Source organism: Chrysemys picta, chromosome 12 (genome assembly GCF_011386835.1).
Source record: "Chrysemys picta bellii isolate R12L10 chromosome 12, ASM1138683v2, whole genome shotgun sequence".
NCBI classification, from domain to species: domain Eukaryota; kingdom Metazoa; phylum Chordata; order Testudines; family Emydidae; genus Chrysemys; species Chrysemys picta.
The window spans coordinates 27,871,466-27,896,759 of NC_088802.1; the positions used below are offsets into that span (position 1 = coordinate 27,871,466).

General features: G+C 47.1%; 1 protein-coding gene and 1 long non-coding RNA gene across 3 annotated transcripts; one reads left to right on the forward strand and one right to left on the reverse strand.

Moving 5' to 3' along the window:
* The first annotated feature begins 282 nt into the window (after window positions 1–282).
* On the forward strand, window positions 283–9,056 carry LOC101948858 (uncharacterized). Of its 2 annotated transcripts, XR_257389.5 has the most exons (4): window positions 283–975; window positions 1,062–1,287; window positions 2,572–2,639; window positions 4,265–9,056. It is a non-coding gene; the product is annotated as an uncharacterized LOC101948858 (long non-coding RNA). The 2 variants fall into 2 exon arrangements; XR_010591744.1 differs by having other exon boundaries at window positions 283–1,287.
* Window positions 9,057–9,980: 924 nt separating this feature from the next.
* Window positions 9,981–22,794, reverse strand: LOC101949295 (zinc finger protein 345-like). The gene is given in 6 exon segments (XM_065562331.1): window positions 9,981–10,170; window positions 10,173–11,800; window positions 12,163–12,276; window positions 13,311–13,437; window positions 13,981–14,069; window positions 22,500–22,794. Coding segments are annotated over 5 exon segments (1,989 nt in total). The 5' UTR covers window positions 14,059–14,069; window positions 22,500–22,794; the 3' UTR covers window positions 9,981–10,128.
* Window positions 22,795–25,294: the final 2,500 nt, after the last annotated feature.

Genomic DNA, 25,294 nt, shown 5'->3' on the forward strand with positions numbered 1-25,294 from the left:
GTATCTCTCACCATCCCTCTCCCTTCTCCTACTCTCTGGCTCTCCCTTCCCCAGCCAGGCTCCGCTTGCTCTCATATTCTTCCTCCAGTCTCCCCGACACCCCTTCTCCTCAAATCCCCCCTTTTCCTTCTCTTTATCCCCCCACTCAGAGTTTCCCTCTGTTCCAGCTCTGTACCCCGGAGCCCCAGAATTCTCCCCCTGCGGATTCCCTCAGCCTCCCTTCAGCGGCCCCACATTCCCATGGCCCCATCCCGCCCCCTCATCCTTGTCCCCCCCCGCCCCCTCACACATCCCTGTTCATCTCTCAATGCCCTCTGGCTCTCAGAGCCCCTTTCCAGCTCCGGCTAACCAGATATCCCTGTCTCACCCTGATACTGGAGCAAGCTGGCTTCACACACACTGCAAACAATGGGAGGTGGCGGCCATCTTTCCTATACGCAATGCAGGGAATCGCAGCCAGCCTGGGGCATCCCCCTGCCCCGCCAGCCAGGGTGGAACCGGGAGGCATCGCTCCCTGTGGGGGACGGAGGGAAAATGAGAGGGTCTCTCTTACCTTCCCCCCTCCCCCGTAGTGCCTTCTTTGGGAGCAAGGATCTTCCCGTTAAGGGGGTGTCCTGGCCAGGCTGGGATCTCTGCACTGGGAGAGGCTCCTGGGGAGCAGCGGGAATGTTACTGATGGAGATTCACCTCTCCGGGCTGCAGCCGGGACACGGGGATCTTGCAAGAAGCGTCGACTCTCCACAGCAACAAAGAGTTACTATAGACTCCGTGCAGTTCACTTCCTGCTGTCAGGTCTGAGTGATGCTGGTGATCGCTCCCTCCTCCCCAGCTCCTTCTGGGTCCTAGCGATAAACCTATTCCATGGCAGGTACTCTACCTCTCAGAGCCCTATGTCTACACTGCTATTTCATGCACCCAGGCTCTAAGACGCATTTCCTCCAGGCAAATATTAAATATCTTCGCCTACTGTGTTAGGTAATAATATATAATATGTTCCCTTCTTTGATTTAAATATAAATTGAAATATACATTATACTAATTATCGCATTCCATTATTTCAGAGATCTCTTTCCATTTTTTATCTAACGTAAAAAATGAATAAAGAGACCGGTAAGGCTGGTGAGAAGAGGAAGAGGACTGCAGGAGTAGACAAAGATCCGTCCACGTCGAAACAAAAACAACGGGATAGCACCCCTGACAGAGTATTGAAGTCTCGGGGTGAACTTCCACCAAAAGAGAAGCCATCTACTTTCAAAAAACCCTTACAAGACTCATGGCTTCAAGAAGGTAAATACAAAGACTGGTTGCAGAAATTAGAAAACAATCGTTTTTTAGCTTATTGCAAATGTTGTGATGTAAAAATCCAGGCAGGTACTAGTGAGTTAGATAAGCACGCTAATGGTAAAAAACAAACAAAAGGTTGAGACAGTATCTAATACAAAGAAAATTGATGACATGTTTAATAAACAAGATTGTGAAATTAAAAAAGCACAAAAATTTGAAGATCAAGTTAAAAATGCAGAGATTAGAATGGCCTGTTACTTTGCTGAACACAATGTCAGTATTCAATCTGTAGAACGCTTGACTGAAGTAGTTAAAAAATGTTTCCCTGATTCCAAAATTATTCTGTGCCAAGGACTGGGAAGGGAATAGCACGCTTTGTTGTGAGTGCATGTGCACACGTGTCACTTCACTTGTGCTCTCATGAAGTACCATCAATAGGAGAGCAGCACAGCCCGACCCTAACACTAACCCTAACCCAAATATTTTACCTTTTATGAAAACTTCCCAGGATTTGAGATTTGGAAAGTCTTTTACTTTTTATGAAATTTTCCCAGGATTATTTAGGTTTTGAATGAAAATTCCCAATTTCCCAAATTGAAACATTTTACTCAAAAATTCCCAGATTTTGGGAAATTTCCCAGGATATAGAAGCACTGGGGCAGCCTTACAAAGCTATGAATCTGGCAGGAAGGTGCCTGATTCCTATTGACTTTCACAATCTCTCAGGAACTGATTGGTGTTTCCATAGTGCTGAGATGATTTAAGTTGCTACAAGCTAGGAACACAGAGGGAGCTGGAGCAGAAATGTCTGTCTGGCAAAAAGGTCTGAACTATAATGACATTACCAGGGGAGTCTGTGTTTATTTTCCTTCTGTCAGTCCTGGTACATTTCACAGCCCAGTTCACAGTGATAGGGCCTAGTGCTGTGTTTGTGAGTTAAATTTTCCTGTGAGCACATAGTAACAGATAAGGTTTATATCTCATGTTGTTAGCGAGCAGGTAGAGGCTGAGATCAAAGAGGAATCTTTACAGTTAAAGCACCAAAACCGTGGATCATCTGGTTAATTCTAATGGGACATGAGTGCCATCACTTTCTATACATTGCTTATAGAGTGGATCACTGTACCGCTAGGCCAACACCCACGGTGTGCACAATAGGATCTATCATGACACTACCAGGCCTTCATTCTCCTGCTCATGAAAGATGTTCTGATCAGCACAGGGCAGAAAGAAGGAGCGAGGTCGCCTTAAATTTTAACCTTGAACCATTTATTGATATTTTACCAGGCCAAAATTGATACCTGTGAAATATTGCAAAGGCTTTTCTACCCAGGGCAACACTCGGGAATATTAAGGTGAGTGATCCACTGCGTCCCTCCTTCTTTTTGGACTTAAAAAAAACCAAATGCATGTTACACCTGGACTATACAACATTTTTAAATGGTCAAGACAGATCAAAGGCCTGATGATTGCAGTGTTTTGAGGAAGGATTCCTGAAATCTTCTGATTGCAATTGTCAAAACTAAAGCCACTACTTATGCATGATCCTATCAACATGTCCACATGAGGGTTTAAAGCACTGTAACTTAAGTTCCTTAGCTTCACACCTTTAGTGTCACACCCTGTGCAGAAGCCCTTAATAAAGGGAAAGTTATAAGGGAAATGGGGGAGTCTGTTAATTCCTTTAGTTTAAAATACTTTAAGTGGCTTTACGTGACACACACACAAATGTGGGGGCTGCAGATAGATGCAAATAACTCTGATAGCAAAGGTGCAGTGTTAGCCACACAGGGAGTATCAGAGTTGTCAAGACATGAACAATAATGGTGCATTTAACATCTGCGTCAGCTTTATAGTCTGGGTCCTCAATACTGATATCATGTAGTAAAAACACACATTTTAAATAACATGTATTAGCTATCCCAGCATAAAAAACATAGTGGAGACAAGGCACTTAAGTAAGGTTCCTGCTGCCTCCCTGTCCCTAAAGTGCAAAAGAGGAACAGGATAATTCATTTTAAAAAATGTTTGATTTTGATTGTATACCTGTCAGAATGAAGAATATCACTGAAGTGTGTCAAAATAAATAGCACACATAAAAGGCTATGGAATTAAAATATGCAATTAGAAGTATAAACAATCCAGTAGAAAAAACGTCATTTATATATGCAACAAATGAAGTAATAGTAGAGTTAAGTGTGTACTTCAGTGTTTGCAGGATGGGGGATTAAGGATTTTTAATACATTTTCAGTTAGAAAGGGGTTGGCACATGTTACTGGAGTCCAAAATGGTATTGAAATGTACAACCATTTTAGATAGATGGATTCTTTGGCAGAGATAACAGCAGAAGTATGAAAGTAGTGCCCTCTAAAGGCCCAGGAACAAAAAAGGCAAATAACAAGAACCCATAATGTATTTAGTAGTAGTTGTTGGGGGGGGGGGGGGGGTGTCTGTTTTGTTTTTAAATTTCATATCTTGGGAGCTGTATATCTATGTTTAGCAAAACTTTCAGTAGATATTTGCCTTTGAGAAAGATTTCCTACAATATAGTCCAGTGCCCTTAGGGCAAGATTTTTAAAGGTATTTAGGTGACTAGTGGGATTTTCAAAAGCATCTAAGTGCATTCGACCTTTAAAAATCTGGCCTATGGTGAATATTTGGGAATCAAGTTCTATTCACAAGTGGCAATGTGTGAAAAAGCACTAGTGTGCTGGATCAAGAGGCAAAATAACAAGGCAATCCCCATTGGTGGTTTAAAGGAAAAATGCAAAGTTTTGACACTAATACAGGTGATCTGTCATACTTGATGTCATATAAGAATGAACTTGTGTAAATATAAAAATATTAGAAATGAAAATGAATGTTACAGTGCAAACCAGGAAGTGCCGTAAACTGAGATGTGATTGCTGAAATTACTAGCAACATATTTTCAGTGATTATTTGCTGTTGTCATTTGGCTTGTGGGTGTGTTCTCTCCAGCTCTGCACAGGTAACTGGCCCAGCAGACCTTGATAGCACTGCCCAGAAAGACCACAGACTTGGTTCAGTGGTGAAGGTGCTCAGCCAAGTTTATTGTCAACGAAGCTGTCACCAGAGTCTCAGGGGGGCAACACTGAGATTGCTTAATCAGGGCAAACTGCAAAGATTGGAGTAGACAATCCCCCAAACAGGTGGTTATTCTAATACTTAGATTCACCAAGCCAACAACAAAACAACTTCTACAATACCTTCCTGGTTACCCAGAAGCCAGAAATACAGTTCTCTTAAAGCAACCCAGCCTTGGGCTCCTACCCAGACACCCAAGTCAAATACAATGAGGATTACTGAAAATCTTGTTCATCATATAAAAAGTTCTACCAATCCCAAAGGATTGGACACATCACCTATAAGGATAATGAATATTTCAGATCTTACCCAAATACACGCTTACAGCCAATTCTTATTATCTAAACTAAAATTTATTAAAAAAAAAAGTGTTAAAAGATCACTATATATACAGATATGAATAGAGTTCTATGGTCAGTTTCATAGTAGAGATGGTGAGCTTCAGAGTTGCAAAAATTTCTTTTCAGAATTAGTTCCACAGGTTATAGTCCAGTGTCAGGATGGTCCAGACTGGAGCTGGAGACCTCAGTCTTGCGACTCAAACTTCCCCTGACAAAGCTTAAGTAGATCTGAGATAACAGGATCAGGGCCCAAGAATTCCTTTTATAGTTCTCTGGCAGCCTCTTGACAGCAGATATTCCTTGGGTGAAGCACTGTGGCTTTGAAGTAAAACCTCCTATTTTCTATGTATACACAGGTAACTAGTTGCATTCATCAGCCTAAGGTAATTATCCATTAAGCAGTTCATAGACAGATTACTACAAATTTCAAAGAGAAATATAGACAATGATATTGTTACACCCAAGCTTCATCAAAATGTTAAAATTCCCTTTTGATTTCTGAATCAATAGAACAGGGGTCACAACCTTCTGGAAGTGGTGTGCCAAGTCTTCATTTATTCACTGTAATTTAAGGTTTTGCATGCCAGTAATACATTTTACATTTACAGGGGCCGGCGGCCGGAACCCCAGACTGGCAGCGGGCTGAGTGGGGCAGGCGGCCAGGCCCCCAGCACGCTGCCGGCCAGGGTCCCAGCCGCCGGCCCCTGCCAGCCAGGGTCCCAGCCAGCAGCAGGGCCAGCAGCCGGGACCCTGGCTGGCAGGGGGCCGGCGGACAGAACCCCAGGCCAGCAGCAGAGTGCCCCTGAAAATCAGCATGCGTGCCGCCATAGGTTGCCAAGCCCTGCAATAGAACATAGTGACCGACAGGTTACATTGTTAATCTCTAACAAGATATAGGTAAACACAGACAATTACAATCACTATCTTCTTCTAATTCTCTAACAATAGAAGTCTACATTTCAAAGCTCTAGTTTATCTAACATGGAAAGGCCCTAATGACCATTTTCATACTTTTTAATACGTCTCTAAAAGTTGGATTTGGGTCATGTAGCCTGCTAGTTGACTAACCTTTTCTCACTCAGTGTCACACTAGCACCCCACAGATTCTACAGGTACACTATCACATGTATGCCCATTACACTGGACCAGGCCAGTCAGCAGCAAGACTTTCTGCTGCCCCCTAGGCCGGACAAAGGCTTACAGTGAGGTACCCCAACATTTATAGATTGAAACATACAATCTGTGATAAACAACTTATGTACCACCTTACATGGTTCATGAGATGTTTACCTCCCCTTTTTCCAGATATCTTGGACAAAACATCCCTATCCATTGTTTGTCAAACGAACCTATCTGTACTAGCTGGAATATATTTACGTAAATCTCTAGTGCCTAGTACACTAGCAACAACTTTGTCAAGTTCATGTACTGGGCAGTGAACTTGTGAGCATCTGCTTTAATACATGGCCTGACTTTCATTCACTGCCTCTGGTTCAGGCCTCAGATCTTGCACCAGGCCCAGTGCCCCAGGCTCTCTCTACTATATTTGCTATTACAAATATGCAAAATGATGCCCAGTGTCAACTATCTCACAATGTTAGCGAAGGTAAATGATGAAGAGCTATAAGTAATAAAAATAACATTTTAAAAAGTAGATAATTTAAAGGCAAAAATCTACATTTATAGAGGATGACAACCAGAACAGCAGCTAAGATGGATTTGTGAACTGCTATGAGGCTTTATGCTGGCATATAAACTAATATGGGATTCATTTAAACACTAAAAACACATCTGATGATTATATTTTTTGGAGGCGGGGGTGTAGACTATTTCATGGAATCAAGTCTCCTTTAGCAGCTCAATACACCATATCAGACAGAGAAGAGCTGCCGTGTCTAGGCATTGGGATGCACTGAGCCATTAAGAAAACATCCCTGGGAAGTGGCTGTTGAGCAACATGGCGCTGAAAGGTGGGAGGGGAGCCCCTCTGCCTCAAACACTCTATTTTTGTTATGGCTCAGCCCCTCTGGGGTAACTTTTATCTCGTCTGCCCCTCTCTACTCCAGGGTTTTTCATCTCTGCCCATGTCTACCAGCATCTGTATCCCATTCCTAATCTGGTTACTACCCCATCCCTGCTTTTTGCCCCTCAGACCCTCTATTCCCCCTGCCTCCAGCTGTTTGTTTCTTCTGTGCCATTTCACCCTGCACAGACTCTGCCATCCCACCCCTGATTTGCCCCCTCTGCACCCTTTTAACTCCATGAACTGTAGGGAGCAATTGTCATCCCAAGGCAGGGCAAAATCAGGGCAGCAGCTTTAGCTGATGTTACTCAGCATCCTCAATTCACTTGAGCCTCCTCAGTAACAGCCAAGCAGCAAATTCAGTCAGGACTCTCCAAGGGTCAGACAGATGCTGCTGTGTTGGGGTGGAGTGTGACAGTAAAGTGAGGAAGAGGGAATCCCTCCTACTCACCCCATCACCTTCATATAACACAGACCCCAAAACACCACATTTTGCTATCCCTGCTAAAGCACTTTTAGAATCTGTTTAATTCTGGTCTCTAAGGGACAAAATATAAATGTTTTTGGCATAACCAGGAGCAAAGGGGAACTCAGTGATTCCAATAATTGCTTTGCTAATGCAAAGCATTATATATGATGGTCAGTCTAGACTAGGAAAAGTGGGGGAGGGTCGGAGGAGATTTGCTAGCTAATCCCAACCATCTTTCCAACCACAGACAGACCCTCGAAAGCTGATGCTGTGGAGGCAGAGGTGGGATCCCAAGGCCTTTAGGCCTCCCACAAAAGACCTTGTGGAAAGCAGTCTCTCAGGAGAGCATTCAGCCACACAGCTATAAGCAGGCAGAGAGAAAAAAACATTGTAAATTTCAACTGCTCCAATTAGCATAACAAAAGTGGTGACAGTATCATAATGTTTAGACATGCATAAAAATGTAATTAGTTGTAGATTTAAGGCTTTTTATAAGTATTAAATCGTGATAGTTTAAGGTAAGGTTAGCTAGAAAGCCACAATGATTTTACCTCAGAAAATCAAAATGGAGGACTTAGGTTGAATTGACCAATAGCATGCAGGCAACTGGGGTGAAGTAAAATTCAGCAGGGTGAGATTAAATTCATTCCAAATACCTGAAGTGAGGGGTCAGTCAAATGACAGGCAAAGCTGATTGGCTGAACAGGTATCACCCCACCAGGAGGGGACTATGCTAATCACTGGCACTGAGAGAACAACCAATCAGAAAGGCTCAAAAATTGTATATATGGCAGAGAGCTGACAGGCATCAGTGTGGGTGTGAAGTGAGCGGAGAAGATAAAAGTAGAGCAGAGAGTGGAGAGGAACAGGTTGAACAGTGGAGAGAAGCAGATCGAGAGAGCGGAGAGAAGCAAGAAAGAATCCATCAAAAACTGAAATCACTTTTGACGGAGCAGAAGGACCGAGACCAGACAGAAGGATTTAAGAAAATGGAAAGTAAGTACAACTCTCTGAAACCTCTCTTGATTATAAGGAATGCAGGGGTATGATTGTAAATAAAGCTGGCTGCCTGCATCTGAATGGATTTTACCCCACCTATTCTATGACTGACTGATCACAACTCATAGAATATTATTACTTAATAATGTAATTTAATGTGTAATATTGTAATGCTGTTTTATACATATGTATAAGGGATCTGTATGTTACATTGTAATAGGTTTGATAAAATATTGCAACATTGTATTAAGGCTTTATACATATGTATAAGCGGCCTGTGTAATGTATTGCGCAACATTGTATCTGCTATATGGGTCATGTAGTTTATTGTATCGCTCTACTGTAGCTTGTGTTGCATTGTATATTCTCTTAATTATTAAGTACACTGATTTATTTGTTTAAATAAATGTTATTTTGTTTTCAAATAATTACTGCTTGAGTGTCAATCCTTTGAGCAGAGGGCTGTATATATATCCTCCCACGAGTTAACAGAACTAATCTGTTCTGAGGAGTTGGCTGAGGGTTAGAGACTCGCTCCCTGATAAAACACAGGCAATTCCTCTAGGGCAGGCCACCCATTGAGATGGGCCAAATTCACAATTGGTTTGCAGTTATAGGGAGGCCATTATTAGGGCACCTTGGGTCCAAATTTTGGGGTAACAGGATCCCTAGGCCTTTAGGCATCCCACAAAGGACCAGGTGAAAATCAGTCCTCTCAGTAGTGCTTTCTGAATGCAGAGAGGGCAGGGAAAAGGGACAGAGGGGGTGAGTATAAGAGGCAGCAGCTCTCTTCCCTTTACTCTCCTCTCTTATCCCATGATCCCTAATATTTGATTTCCCCAGCACCCTCTGCATCCCACATCCACCAGACCCAACCATTCAATCCCCCAATTTCCTCCCCAAAACCCATCTCTCCTGGTCCCTTCACATTTGATCCCCCAGAACCCAGCACCTTAGGGGATTTAGGGAGGGGAAGAGTTGCCAACCCCCAGGGACACTCATCCTGCAGGGACCAACTCCAGATAAGTGGGGAAGTCCAGCCCAGGGACTGCTGGGAAATGGGGAGTGGGGACAGGTGTCCAGAGTGAATGTGGGGCCTGGCCCAAGTATCCCTCCCCTCATCTCCATGGAAGGGGCATCACATCTGGGAAGGGAAGAGAGATGGGGGAACTTCATCCAGGCAGAGGGATCTTCTAGAGGAGTTTCTCTCTCCCTTCCCCCAGCAGGTTAGCAGGAGGCAGGAAGACCCATCAGTTCAGCAGCCAGGGCTGCAGCAGGGGCTGGCTGGTACTTCTCCTCCTCTGCCTGGGGTTTGCTTAAACAAGGCAAAGCCAGAGGATCCCTGATCAGCTCAGGGTCAGCTGCTGTTGGAACCTGCGGGGCAGCTGGATACCTGGGAGCCACATGCCACTGAGGCATATGGGAATTGAGAAATGGAGTTTTTACTAAGGCCAGCCCTAGTCAGGGCAGTGAGAGAATTTCTCTCCTATGTGGAGAAGTCTCTGATGTGAGCACCAAATGAAGCTTCCATCACATTCAAGGTCTTTCTTCTGTGAATTATCAAATGTGGAATAATGTCTGAGCTCAGACTGAATTTTTTTCCTGCAGTTGTTGAAGCTTTTCCCATCATCCAAGCATTTATGGGGTTTCTCTCTTGTGTAGATTATCTGATATGAAGCAAGGTTTGATCTCTGAATGAAACTTACCCCACAGTGGAGGCACTTATATGATTTCTCTCTGGAAGTTTTGAGCTCTCACTGAAGTGTTTCCCACACTCAAGGTATTTTTACAGTCTCTCTCTCCTGTGTGCAGTCTCCGATGGGTAATAAGATTTGAGCTCCGATTGAAGCTTTTCCCACAGTCCAAGCATTTATAGGGTCTCTCTCCTGTGTGGGTTCTCAAATGGTTAATAAGGACTGAGCGCTGACTGAAGCTTTTCCCACAGTCCAAGCATTTATAGGGTCTCTCCCCCGTATGGATTCTCCCATGGCTAATAAGACCTGAGCGTTGACTGAAGCTTTTCCCACAGTCTAAGCATTTATAGGGTCTCTCTCCTGTGTGCAATCTCCGATGAATAATAAGATTTGAGCTCCGTTTGAAGCTTTTTCCACAGTCCAAGCATTTATAGGGTCTCTCCTCTGTGTGGATTCTCCCATGACTAATAAGGCCTGAACGCTGACTGAAGCTCTTCCCACACTCCAAGCATTTATAGGGTTTCTCTCCTGTGTGGGTTCTCTGGTGTATAAGAAGGGCTGATGGTACACTGAAACTTTTCCCACACTCAAGGCATTTATATGGTCCATCTCCTGTGTGTATTCTCCCATGGTTAATAAGGACTGAGCGCTGACTGAAGCTTTTCCCACAGTGCAAGCATTTATATGGTCCCTCTCCTGTGTGCATTCTCCCATGGCTAATGAGATGTGAGCTCCGGCTGAAGCTTTTCCCACAGACCAAGCATTTATAGGGTTTCTCTCCCGTGTGGGTTCTCTGGTGTATAAGAAGGGCTGATGGTACACTGAAACTTTTCCCACACTCGAGACATTTATATGGTCCCTCTCCCGTATGGATTCTCCTATGAGTAATAAGGACTGAGCGCTGACTGAAGCTTCTCCCACAGTCCAAGCATTTATAGGGTTTCTCTCCCGTGTGGGTCCTCTGATGTATAATAAGGACTGATGGTGCACTGAAACTTTTTCCACACTCAAGGCATTTATATGGTCCCTCTCCCGTGTGGATTATCTCATGGCTAATAAGGCGTGAGCGCTGACTGAAGCTTTTCCCACAGTCCAAGCATTTATAGGGTTTCTCTCCCGTGTGGGTCCTCTGATGTATAATAAGGGAAGATTGTATACCAAAACTTTTCCCACACTCAAGGCATTTATATGGTCTCTCTCCCGTGTGGTTTCTCCCATGGCTAATAAGGCCTGAGAGCTGACTAAAACTTTTCCCACACTCAAGGCATTTATACGGTCTCTCTCCTGTGTGCACTCTCCGATGGATAGTAAGATTTGAGTTCCGATCGAAGCTTTTCCCACAGTCCAAGCATTTATAGGGTCTCTCTCCAGTGTGGATTTTACCATGGTTAATAAGACCTGAGTGCTGACTGAAGCTTTTCCCACAGTCCAAGCATTTATAGGGTCTCTCTCCTGTGTGGATTCTCCTATGGTTAATAAGGCCTGAGCACTGACTGAAGCTTTTCCCACAGTCCAAGCATTTATACAGTTTCTCTCCCGTGTGGATTCTCCCATGGTTAATAAGGCTGGAGCGCCGACTGAAACTTTTCCCACAGTCCAAGCATTTATAGGGTTTATTTTCCTTGTGATTTGTCTGCTGGGCTGTGATTTCCTTGGGATCCTTGCCTGCCCCCCCACATTCAATTGATTCATCCACTTTCTTCCTTTGGTGGTTTCCCAACTTCCTCTCTGACTTGTGCCAATTACTCCAGGCTTTTCTCTGTTCCAAGCACTGGGAAAAATTCTCTTCAGCTCTTCTCAAAAATGTCCTCTGCAGCTCCACTTGCTCAGGACATTTCTGCAGTGGATTCCCCTCCTCGTTCTCACTCTTTGTCTTGTCACCTGCTGGGGTACAGAGAGAATCCAGGCAGGAATCATTGCTTGGACTGGTAGAAAGGACAGAAAGGGGAACAGAAAAGAGGGAAAACACAACACAGTAACTGTTGGGGAGACTGAGAAATTGGATTCTGCCTCCACATCCCATCCAAACACTCAAAGGGAAGACAAGTCAGGGAGAAAACTCCTCACAGATAACAGGGTGGGTGGGAAGCCATGAGCGATATCTACCATGATGATATGACACCTGCTGACCACAGCCTGAACTGGGTGAGAACAGAACTGAGGGGGCTCAGACTACATTTGGGAGATTTTCAGCATTTTCCTTCATTTGCCAGATACTTTCTGTGTCAGTGTCACTGACTCCTCACCTGTGCAGGTGCCTCTTGGGAGCTTCCTTTCCTCAGAGGCCTGGAAATCCGGGACCCACGGCTCTTCCCCTGCTTCCAGCCGGGCGACCAGGTCAGGTTTGGGAATGGGAAATCCTGCTCAGGGTGTGAAATCAGGCATGATCAGAGTGCACTGAGGATCGGTGGAGTATTTGTCACAAAGGCACACCTTGACTCCATAATTTCCTAGGGGGTAGTGGGCTCTGAACAGATGGGAACTTGGTCACTGAGCTCCCTTCAGAGAGGCTGATGTCTGGAGAGGGGGGAGTTGTCCCACCCTCACTAGGAGTTTTCAGGATCTGTGGGCTCTGGGGGACTTGCTGAGGCACACACATCTCTGGTGTTAAACCCCTGCCTATGTCTAAACCTCCAGCACCCAGAGCCCTCCCCACACATGGAGCTAGTCCCAGGAAGGAGGGTGCACAGAGATTCTGTTTGTGAGTGAGAATTAATGCAGATTGGACAGTGGTTCTCAAATTACGGGTCAGGATCCCAAAGTGGGTCGCGACCCTATTTTAATGGGGTCTCCAGGGCTGGCGTTAGAGTTGCTAGGCGCCTGGGGCTGAAGCCAAAGCCTGAGTCCCTCCAGTCCGGGGCTGAAGTCAAAACCCGAGCCCCCGCCTCATCTGGCCTGAAGCCGAAGCCTGAGCCCCTTCACCCTGGGCTGAAGGTGGGCTTCGTTCTCGGTCTGAGGCTTTGGTTCCCCTGCCTGGGGTCGTGTAGTAATGTCTGTTGTCAGAAGGGTGCAATGAAGTTTGAGAACTGCTGAGATAGGATAATACACTGCTTCTGCACCCATGAGAGCTGGAGGGATGGGTGTGAATTAGCATGTCCATTAAGCTCATGACTCCCCTATCCCATTGGAGAAGGTATGGAGATCAATGGCTCTCTTACACTGGAGCTGTGGACTATGGGACCCATTCCTCTCTAATCTAGCTGACCCAAGAGCAGGGTTTTGGAGCTGTGCTCCGGCTCCGCTCCAGCTCGAGGCAAAAACCTGCAGCTCCACTGCGCCAGAGCTGCCCTGCACTCCAGCTCCGGGCTCCGCTCCAAAGTCCTGCCCGAGAGGACCCATACCAGATTCAGAAATGCAGACCCCATAGCTTCAAACAACAAACACGAATCCTTACCCAGTGAGGTCACAGTCTCATAATTCTCCTGCATGACGTCCCTGTAGAGGGCTCTCTGATTGGGGTCCAGCAGAGCCCCCTGCCCCTCGGTGAAATACACAGCTACCTCCTCAAAGGTCACCGGCATCTGAAAAAAAAGGTGCTCCCCACTTAGTGCCTGCTGCCCCAGTCACAATCCCACTATTCTTGGGGGGGAAAAGCATAAAAGTAGGACCGCTCTGGGAGTGCCAGAGGTGCAAAAAAAAGGTGAGGAACAGAGAGAAGGTGAGAGTTCTTTATCCCTCCCAGCAGACTGAGGGCAGGGTCTTCTCATTTACCACCCACCTACTAGGCACAGGCTGATGTGGGAAGCAGAGCTCCATGCAGGGGACAGAGACAGGAATCCCAGTACCTTCCCTTTGTATTGCTCTGCAGTCTCTGGGTAGTGGGTTCAGGGTCCAGCACTCTGGTCTGTTTTCCCTGCCCTGTCCAGGGGGGCTGTTTCCTGTTTCAGAAATGGGGGAAATGTTCACCCCGCCAATGGGTCTGGTCATAAATCAGGCCCTAGACTGAGCATGTTCCAGCAAGTTTATCACACCTTGTCCCCCTCCCTGCTTCACCCTGTGTATTTCCTGCCCCTCCCCCACTACAACAACCCTCCCCACCAGCTCCCCCGCAAAATATCCCCTACCTGAGCTGGATCCATCACATCCATTTCACTTCCCTGTCCCCCACGAAGATGGGATGATCTAGAGCAAAACATGGTCATTATTCTGCAGCCTGTCAGGGTGAGAAGGACAACTGGGGAGACTTCTGAATTAGCATTAGTCCATTTCACACCCCGATTCCCCCCAGGATCTTTTCCTACAGACAGACACTCTAGACTCCGCCATGGTGGGAAAACCCTCAGTTACATTATTACAACACAGACCTGACCCCTCCCACCAGGACTAAACCTACAAAACACTTTTTACACCCTCCCAGTAACCGAGCCTCTGAGCCAAATGCCAGAAACAAGCAGAATCAAAGGAGCCACTTTGGGGGAAATCCCCCATGACACTGTCCCCAGGGCAGCATATTTCTCCAGCAGCGTGGGGACTAGGCAGAGGCAGGAACTGGCTTTTCCTCTCTCTGCTCCTCACCTTCTTCCCAGCAAAGTCAATCTGCCCTGAGGTGCTGCAGGAAATGGAGCTGGGCAGGACAGGGAGCTTGGAACCTCCCTCCCCATTTATTGCTCCTGCTGCCCCTTCCAGTCTCTCCACTCCCACTTCTGCATGGAAGAACAGATTACTGTCCTGCCATTCCTGTGGGCTTTCCTCTCTAATAGCTACTGCCACTGCTAACAGGGGCGCGAGACAGAATGTATTGAGGGGAGCAGCCCTGGGATCTGCAGATCCCCGGGAGCAGAGCTGGGGCCATTTGTGCAGAGTCACTTTCTTGCCCATTGCCAGCACTTTCCCCCAGGTCTCTCTCCTCACCTGGAGTCTCCAACAGAGCCCAGGTCTGCCCTAGGGGCTGGTTCCAGCCACATGAGAAAGTCCCCCATCGGCTGGATACACAGGGGCTTAATGATGGTCTATCCCAGCACAGACCCCACCGGGAAGCAGCAGCTGCTCCCAGAGCACAATGGAGGCAGCATCATTAGGGCTACCATATGTCCGGATTTTCCCGGACATGTCCGGCTTTTCGGTCTATAAATAGCCGTCCAGGGGAGATTTTTAAAAATCTAAAAACGTCCGGGATTTCCCCCCGGTCAGCTATTTATAGATAGAAAAGCGGCGGCCAAGCGCCGCTGGGCACCCAAAGCCCCTTCCCGGCTCCCCCCATCCCCTGCAGCCTTACCACGCTGTCCGGCCCACAGCTGTCTTCCCCCTCCTCTCCTCCCCTGAACGCTCCGCCCCCTGCTCCTCCCCCTCCCCTGCTTCCCGCAAATCAGATCTTCGCGGGAAGTCTGAAAAGAAGCAGGGGCAAGCGGGAGGCAGCAGCAGGTAAGCTGGGGCGGGGGGGGAGGGGCGCGAGGAGGAGAGCTCCGGGGAGGCATGGCCTTGGCCGAGCAGCTCCCTCCGGCTTGGGCCCCAGCACCCCCGGCCCGGCACCTCCGGGCCGGCCCCAAGCCCTGCAACCCCGGCTGGAGCGCAGCCCGATTCCTGGGCTCTTTAAAGCCGTCCCTGGTCAGGAGACAGGGAGGGGGGGTTGGATGGGTCGGGAGTTTGGGGGGGGCTGTCAGGGGGGCAAGGGTGTGAAGAGGGGTTGGGACAGTCAGGGACAGGGAGCGGGGGAGGTTAGATGGTCTGGGGAGGCTGTCAGGGGTGTGGAGAGGGGTCAAGGCAGGCAGGTAGCAGAGGGGGTTGGATGGGTCAGGAGTTCTAGGGGTCCTGTCAGGGGCGGGGAGCAGTTGGATAGGGCATGCGAGTCCCCGGGGGTCTGTCTGGGGGTGGGGGTGTGAATATGGGGTGGGGGTGTGAATATGGGTCAGGGCAGTCAGGGGACAGGTAGGGTCGTAGGGCGTTCTCAGGACGGGGCAGTCAGGGGACAAGAAGCAGGGCGGCTTAGATAAGCGGTGGAGTCCTAGGGGGCAGTTAGTGGCAGGGGTCCCAGGAGGGGGCAGTCAGGGGGTGGGAAGTGGGAGGGAGTGGATGGGGGTGGGGCAGGGGCGGGGCAGGGGCGGGGCTAGAGCGGGGCTCCTCCCCCCCCGTGTCCTCTTTTTTGCTTGTGGAAATATGGTAACCCTAAGCATCATGTGCCCCAGGATAGGGTTACCATTCGTCCGGATTCCCCCGGACATGTCCGGCTTTTTCAGGTTAAAAATAGCGTCCGGGGGGAATTTGTCAATGTCCGGACTTCCCCTCCTCCCCCCCCCATGCAGAGCGTGCGCGCGGCTTACAGAGCAGCCGGTGCTCCAACAGCCAGAGCCAGAGCCAGAGCCCTGCTTGCACTTCCCCCCCCTCTCTCCTGAAACTTGGCACCACTCCCCTCCTCTCCCTCCCTCCCCCGCCCTCCCTGCACTCACAGATCGCCGGCTGTTCGCCTGGAGCTCCGACCCTGCTGCCCTCCCCCGCTGTCGAGCGCGCTGCTCTGCAGCACAGTAAGGGGGCTGGGGGCCAGAGAAGCGGCAGGGAGGTTCGGGGGGAGGGGGTAATCAAGAGACAGGGAGCAGGGGGGAGGGTTGTGGGTGTAAGGTTTTGGGCAGAGTACAGGTGGGGGGGTCTCAGGAGGGGGCAGTTAGGGGACAAGGAACAGGGAGGCTTAGGTAGGGGGTGGGGTTCTGGAGGGCAGTTAGGAGCAGGGGTCCCAGGAGGGGGCAGTCAAGGGACAAGGAGCGGGGGGGGGGGGGGTCGGGAGTTTGGGGGGGGCTTTCTGGGGGGTGGATAAGGTTTTGGGCAGTCAGGGTACAGGTAGGGGGTAGGGTCCTGGGGGGCAGTTAGGGAGAGGGGTCTTAGGAAGGGGCAGTTAGGGGATAAGGAACAGGGAGGCTTAGGTAGGGGGTGGGGTTCTGGAGGGTAGTTAGGAGCAGGGGTCCCAGGAGGGGGCAGTCAGGGGACAGGGAGCAGAGGGGTTTAGATGGGTCAGGAGTTCTGGGGGGGGCTGTCAGGGGGTGGGGATGTGGATAAGGGTTGGGGCAGTCAGGGGACAGGTAGGGGGTAGGGTCCTAGGGGGCCAGTTAGGATGTGGGGAAGGTCTCAGGAGGAGGCAGTCAGGGGACAAGAGGCAGGGAGGCTTAGGGAGGGGGTGGAGTCCTGGGGGGCAGTCAGGGGACGAGGAGTGGGGGGGAGGGTTGGAGGTTCTGAGGGGGCAGGAAGTGGGAGGGAGTGGAAGGGGCAGGGGCGGGGCTAGGACAGGATGGGGGCGGGGCTAGGACAGGATGGGGGCGGGGCTAGGACAGGATGGGGGCGGGGCTAGGACAGGGGCGGGGGTCCTCCTGTCCTCTTTTTTGATTGTTGAAATATGGTAACCCTACCCCAGGAAACTCAGCTAGCTCTAGGGCTCTACAATCCTGAGAGATTGACACCGGCCTTCTCTTCCTTAGCAAAACCTCTGCTGGGGGCAGCTAATGACCAAGCCTCCCCGTGCTGCCCCTGCAGTCCCCAGGAACAGTCAGGCCAATGCTGATCTCATTTGCCCATCTGGACTCACACTGGAACTGGAGAACCAGTTCAAACCAGTATTTCATACTTGAACCAAAATGGGGGAGTGGCAATATATATGAAAGAAAGCATAAGAAACAAATGAAGTAAAAATCTTAAATGAACCAAACTGTACCATATAATTGCTATAGATAGTAATTCCATGCTCTAATAAGAATATAGCAGTAGGGATATATTACCGACCACCTGACCAGGATGATGAAATACTCAGGGAGATTAGAGAGGCTATTAAAATAAAAAACTCAATAATAATGGGGGATTTCAACGATCCCCATATTGACTGGGTACATGTCACTTCAGGACAGGATGCAGAGATAAAGTTTCTTAACACCTTAAATGACTGCTTCTTGGAGCAGCTAGTCCTGGAACCCACAAGAGGGAGGCAATTCTTGATTTAGTCTTAAGTGGAGCACAGGATCTGGTGCAAGAGGTGAGTATAGCTGGACTGCTTGGTAATAGTGACCATAATATAATTAAATTTAACACCCCTGGGAAAACACCACAGCAGCCCAGCATTGTAGCATTTAATTTCAGAAAGGGGAACTACACAAAAATGAGGAAGTTAGTTAAACAGAAATTAAAGGATACAGTGCCAAAAGTGAAATCTCTGCAAGCTGCATGGAAACTTTTTAAAGACACCATAATAGAGGCTCAACTTAAATGTATACCCCAAATTAAAAAACATAGTAAGAGAACCAAAAAAGTGCCACTGAGGCTAAACAACAAAGTAAAAGAAGCATTCAAAGGCAAAAAGGCACCTTTAAAAAGTGGAAGTTAAATCCTAGTGAGGAACATAGAAAGGAGCATAAACTCTGGCTCTGGCAAATGAAGTGTAAAAATATAATTAGGAAGGCCAAAAAGAATTTGAAGAACTGCTAGCCAAAGATGCAAAAAGTTATAGCAAAAAAAGTTTTAAGTACATCAGCAGCAGGAAGCCTGCTAAACAACCAGTGGGGCCACTGCATGATCAAGATGCTAAAGGAGCACTAAAGGACGATAAGGCTATTGCGGAGAACTAAATGAATTCTTTGCATCGGTCTTCACAGCTGAGGATGCGAGGGAGATTCCCAAACCTGAGCCATTCTTTTTAGGTGACAAATCTGAGGAACTATCCCAGATTGAGATGTCAATAGAGGAGATTTTGGAACAAATTGATAAACTAAACAGTAATAAGTCACCAGGACTATATGGTAGTCACCCAAGCGTTCTGAAGGAACTCAAATGTGAAATTGCAGAACTACTAACTGTAGTCTGCAACCTATCATTTAAATCAGCTTCTGTACCAAATGACTGGATAATAGCTAATGTGACACCAATTTTTAAAAAAGGCTCCAGAGGTGATCCCAGCAATTACAGGCCGGTAAGCCTGACTTCAGTACCGGGCAAACTGGTTGAAACTATAGTCAAGAACAAAACTGTCAGACACATAGATGAACATAATTTGTTGGGGAAGGGTCAACATGGTTTTTGTAAAGGGAAATCATGCCTCACCAATCTACTAGAATTCTTTGAGGGGGTCAACAAGCATGTAGATAAGGGGAATCCAGTGGATATAGTGTACTAAGATTTTCAGAAAGCCTTTGACAAGGGTCCCTCACCAAAGGCTCTTAAGCAAAGTAAGCTGTCATGGGATAAGAGGGAAGGTTCTCTCATGGATTGGTAACTGGTTAAAAGATAGGAAACAAAGGGTAGGAATAAACAGTCAGTTTTCAGAATGGAGAGAGGTAAATAGCGGTGTCCCCCAAGAGTCTGTACTGGGACCAGTCCTATTCAACATATTCATAAATGATCTGGGAAAAGGGGTAAACAGTGAGGTGGCAAAATTTGCAGATGAAACTAAACTACTCAAAATAATTAAGTCCCAGGCAGACTGTGAAGAGCAACAAAAGGATCTCTTGAAACTGGGTGACTGGGCAACAAAATGGCAGATGCATTTATCAACACTGAATTTCAAAGTAATGTACATTGGAAAACATAATCCCAACTATATGCATAAAATTAGCTGTTACCACTCAAGAAAGAGATCTTGTATTGCAGATAGTTCTCTGAAAACATCCACTCAATGTGCAGCGGCAGTCAAAAAAGCAAACAGAATGTTGGGAATCATTAAGAAAGGGATAGATAATAAGACAGAAAATATCATATTGCCTCTATATAAATACATGATATGCCCACATCTTGAATACTGCATGCAGATGTGGTCACCCCATCTCAAAAAAGATATACTGGAATTGGAAAAGGTTCAGAAAAGGGCAACAAAAATTATTAGGGGTATGGAACGGGTGCCATATGAGGAGAGATTAATAACACTGGGATCTTTCAGCTTGGAAAAGAGACGAATAAGGGGGGATATGATTGAGGTCTATAAAATCATGACTGGGGTGGAGAAAGTAGATAAGGAAGTGTTATTTACTCCTTCTCATAACACAAGAACTAGGGGTCACCGAATGAAATTAATAGGCAGCAGATTTAAAACAAGCAAAAGGAAGTATTTTTTCACACAACGCACAGTCAACCTGTGGAACTCCTTGCCAGAGGATGTTGTGAAGGCCAAGACTATAACAGCATTAAAAAAAAAAAAAAAAACCTGGATAAGTTCATGGAATCATAGAAGATTAGGGTTGGAAGAGACCTCAGGAGGTCATCTAGTCCACCCCCGCTCAAAAGGTTGGAGGATAGGTCCATCAATGGCTATTTAGCCAGGATGGGCAGGGATGGTGTCCCTAGCCTCTGTTTGCCAGAAGCTGGGAATGGGAGACAGGGGATGGATCACTTGAAGATTACCTATTCTGTTCATTCCCTCTGGGGCACCTGGCATTGGCCACTGTTGGAAGACAGGATACTGGGCTAGAAGGACCTTTGGTCTGACCCAGTATGGCCATTCTTATGTTCATAATTTTGATTTATGGGACTGAACTGAAAAAAAAAAAGGGGGGGGGGTTAAAATAAATATTCATTTTTTTTAAGCTCAATAAAAAAATTATTCAGTGATCTTATTTTAATTTTAAGACAAGAAACTAACTAGCCAATGGGCTGGTGATGGCTCCCAGAATGGCCTACCCCATAGTGAGAAGAAAATGAGAATAGAAGGGGGCCAGCCCACAAGCGCAGGGAGGGAGAGGAGAAGCTTGGGAGCTGTTTGCACACCATGGAAGGCAGAAGGGGGGACCAGAGGTAGAGGAACCACCTCTGAGATGCCCCCCTGAGGAGAGAAGAGGTGGGAGGCTCCCTGGGCCCTGAAGTTCATAACTCTTCAAATCCAGGGGCAAAAGTAATGGCTCCCCAACCTTCTCCCCTTAGACAGGCCTCCTCCCACCCTCTCCAACCCCTGGGGCAGCTCCTCCCTCCAGTTGCCCCACTTGAGGCAGGGTTCATGCTCCAAACTCCCTTCCCCACTGAAGCCAGCTGCAGGGCCCACTCCCAACCCCCCCACCCCTCCCAGGACACTATTTGATACCCTCCTCCAACCCCCCCACACCTACCCCCAGATAGATATGTTTCTTTCATACATATATCTTGATGCTAGATATCAATCCCCACTCTCAGCAGAGGACAAAGGCAAAAATTCATTACACCAAAACATGGAAGAAGATGGAAATACTTCAGTCAGAAGTAAGAAATAATGATGTCATAGAATCAATGTCAGACACGTCTGACACTGAAAGATGAATTGGAACTTCTTAAAGTTTGTGAAATTTCCAAAAAGGAAGAGATATCTGGATGAAGGAAAGCCCAAAAAATGATTGGGCCAATTCTTGATTCATTTGCAGATAAGCCACATCTCAAGAAGAAAGAAAACAGAGCAAACTACTGGGAACATCTGAAAAATGTCATGCCCAAGCTAAATCAACTAGCAAAAGTTCTACTGGCACTTCCAGCAACACAAGTGAGTGTTAAAATAAAATTTCCAGGCCTCAAATATATCCTTTCACTGCAGAGATCCAATATTATAAAGCAAAGATCTTATTTTAGGTTGCTCAAACAAATTGTGCATAAAAAAATTGTGTTCTTTTGACAACACAAAAACACTAGGAAAACTCATGTAAAGTTAAAGTTAAAAAATAAATAAAGAGCCAAAAATGAAAACAGTTTCCATTTTAAGCTGCAGCTCTCTTTTCTGAATTTACCTCCATGAAGTTTTATTTTTGTTTCTTTGGGTGGCTTGAACCAGAAATGAAACTGAACATACTGAATGCAACTGAACCTGAACCAAACCAAAATAAAAACAGTTGGACTCCTTGCTTGCTGTTGCTAGCAGTGACTCTTGTTTGACCCAGAATCCTGCACAGAAATCAGAGCAGGGCCCTGTTCAGTCCTGTCAGACCCAAACATTTAACATTCAGGAGTCAGACTCCCAAATAGCAACATTGTCTTAAAAAGTTAGACTAAACTGGGGGCAGTGTGTGTGTGGGGGGGGAATATTTGCCTTGTAAATTCTGAGCCCTTAGCGGGAAATCCCCTGTCCACCCACCTCACTGGCTGCTGGGCAGGAAAGCCCCCTCTCCCACCCCATAGGCTGGGAGAGCTGCCATTGTATCTTTCACCATCCCCCTCCCTTCCCCTACCCTCTGGCTCTCCCTTCCCCAGCCAGTCTCTGCTTGCTCTCATGCCTCCCCACAGTCCCCCATTTCCTTCCCTTTATCCCCCTACTCAAAGTTTCCTTCTATTCTAGCTCTGTACCCTTGAGCCCCAGAATTCTCCCCCTGCCCATTGATTCCTGTGTATTCCATCAGCCTCCCTTCAGCAGCCCCATATCCCCATCCCACCCACTGCATCCCTGTTCACCCCCCTTCTGCCCCCTCACACACCCCAGTTCCCCCTCAATGCCCTCTGGCTCTCAGATCCCCCTTCCCCTCTTCAGCCCCCTTCTGGCTCCTCATATGTTACTGTCCCACCCCCAATCCCCCCCACTAACTGCAAACCATGGGAGCTGGCAGCCATCTTTCCTCTGCCCAACGCAGGGAATCGCAGCCAGCCCAGCTGAGAGCAGCCTGGGGCATCCCCCTGCCCCTGCAGACAGGCTGCAACCGGGAGCGTCTCTCCCTGGGGTGGGGGCCGGTCTCACCTTCTCTCCACGTGGGGCACTGCCTGGGAGCAGGGCTCTGGGTCCCAGTAAGGGGGGGACGGGACAGGCTGGGGTCTCTGCACTGGGAGAGTCTCTCAGGGAGCAGCGGGAATGTTCCTCCCTCGATAGGAAACTTCCCCCGCCTGCAGCCAGGGCTCTGGGGTCCCCAGCGGCAGCAGCCGAGGTCCTGGAGTCTTGCAAGGAACGTGGATTTCTCCGCAACAGAGTAACTGCAGCGACTGCAATTCACTTCCTGCTGCCAGACTGAGTGACCCCGGGAATCGCTCCGCCCGGCGCCTCCCGGGTCCTAGCGAGAGCCAGAGCACTGGGTCTCTTTTCTCACTGTCTCCGAGCCCTGGGCTGAGCTGCAAGGTCTGCTCCTGTAGTTTGGATCATGGAGTTATCAGTGCTATGTTCTCTGGTTACACTGGTCTACAATTTTTGAGAAGTTGTCTGCTTCAGAGATAAAATGTGCTATTTATTATGTATTTCGAGGTGCTGAATTCAAATATGACAATTAAAACAACTGATTGGCTACTGTTTCTAAGATATTTAAGTTTTTACATTTTATGTCTATGTATATTGTGTAGATAGTAGAGTTTTAATCATAAATTGTAAACCTAGGTCTTTTCATGTGTATATGGTTGCTTTACATGATAATATTTCACCTGTCCTGTTTATGTAACACTTTAAAAATCAGCAAAAGGGTTATATAAATAAAATTTATTATGAAACAAAAGGCAAAAAACTATTCTGTACATTGTTTAGTCCTATTCAGTGTCTACTCGGTGCTTCTTGGCTTGTCTCTTGTAGTCATTAAATGGAGCATCTCTTGTCACTGTCCAGCAATAGTCTGCAAGCATTGATGGGCTCCATTTGCCCTGATAGCGTTTCTCCATTGTTGCAATGTCCTGGTGAAATCGCTCGCCGTGCTCGACACTCACTGCTCCGCAGTTCGGTGGAAAAAAATCTACATGAGAGTGCAAAAAATGTATCTTTAGTGACATGTTGCAACCAAGGCTTTCGTATGCCTTGAGGAGGTTTTCCACCAACAACCTGTAGTTGTCTGCCTTGTTGTTTCCGAGAAAATTTATTGCCACTAACTGGAAGGCTTTCCATGCCGTCTTTTCCTTGCCACGCAGTGCATGGTCAAATGCATCATCTTGAAGAAGTTCATGAATCTGAGGACCAACAAAGACGCCTTCCTTTATCTTAGCTTCACTTAACCTTGGAAATTTTCCACGGAGGTACTTGAAAGTTGCTTGTGTTTTGTCAATGGCCTTGACAAAGTTCTTCATCAGACCCAGCTTAATGTGTACAGGTGGTAACAAAATCTTCCTTGATTCAACAAGTTGAGGATGCTGAACACTTTTCCTCCCAAGCTCCAATGACTGTCAGAGTGGCCAATCTTTCTTGATGTAGTGGGAATCTCTTGCACGACTATCCCATTCGCAGAGAAAACAGCAGTACTTTGTGTATCCAGTCTGCAGACCAAGCAAGAGAGCAAGAACCTTCAAATCGCCACAAAGCTGCCACTTATGTTGGTCATAGTTTATGCACCTCAAAAGTTGTTTCATGTTGTCATAGGTTTCTTTCATATGGACTGCATGACCAACTGGAATTGATGGCAAAACATTGCCATTATGCAGTAAAACAGCTTTAAGACTTGTCTTCGATGAATCAATGAACAGTCTCCACTCATCTGGATCATGAACGATGTTGAGGGCTGCCATCACACCATCGATGTTGTTGCAGGCTACAAGATCACCTTCCATGAAGAAGAATGGGACAAGATCCTTTTGACGGTCATGGAACACGGAAACCCTAACATCACCTGCCAGGAGATTCTACTGCTGTAGTCTGGAGCCCAACAGCTCTGCCCTACTCTTGGGTAGTTCCAAATCCCTGACAAGGTCATTCAGTTCACCTTGTGTTATGAGATGTGGTTCAGAGGAGGAGGATGGGAGAAAATGTGGGTCCTGTGACATTGATGGTTCAGGATCAGAAGTTTCATCCTCTTCCTCTTCCTCATCTGACTCAATTGAGAATGATTCTGGTGCATCAGGAACCGGCAGTCCTTCTCCGTGGGGTACTGGGCGTATAGCTGATGGAATGTTTGGATAATGCACAGTCCACTTTTTCTTCTTTGACATACCTTTCCCAACTGGAGGCACCATGCAGAAGTAACAATTGCTGGTATGATCTGTTGGCTCTCTCCAAATCATTGGCACTACATAAGGCATAGATTTCCTTTTCCTGTTCAACCACTGGCGAAGATTTGTTGCACAAGTGTTGCAGCATATGTGTGGGGCCCACCTCTTGTCCTGATCTCCAATTTTGCAGCCAAAAGAAAGGTGATAGGCTTTCTTAACCATAGTGGTTATACTGCGCTTTTGTGATGCAAAAGTCACTTCACCACAAACATAGCAGAAGTTATCTGCACTGTTCACACAAGTACGAGGCATCTCTGCTCACTTTGGCTAAACAGAAATGTGTCCCTTTGCAAAATCAAACACTGACAAATAAGAGAGCACGACACTGTGTGATTTCTAGAGCTGATATAGGGCAATTTGTTCAGCAGAGTGATGTAAGCTTCGTTATGATTGCATCATCCATGACTTCTAGGAATAACATGATGCAATTCATATCATGTATGATGCAATACCAGCTTCAGATTGCATCATTCATTGTTTTGCCTAAAAAGCAAGTACTGTCCAAACCCAGTCATAGATTTATTCATAGATCCTGTCAAAGATGTATTTTAGTCATTTCTGGTTTAAATTGAGATCCCTTCC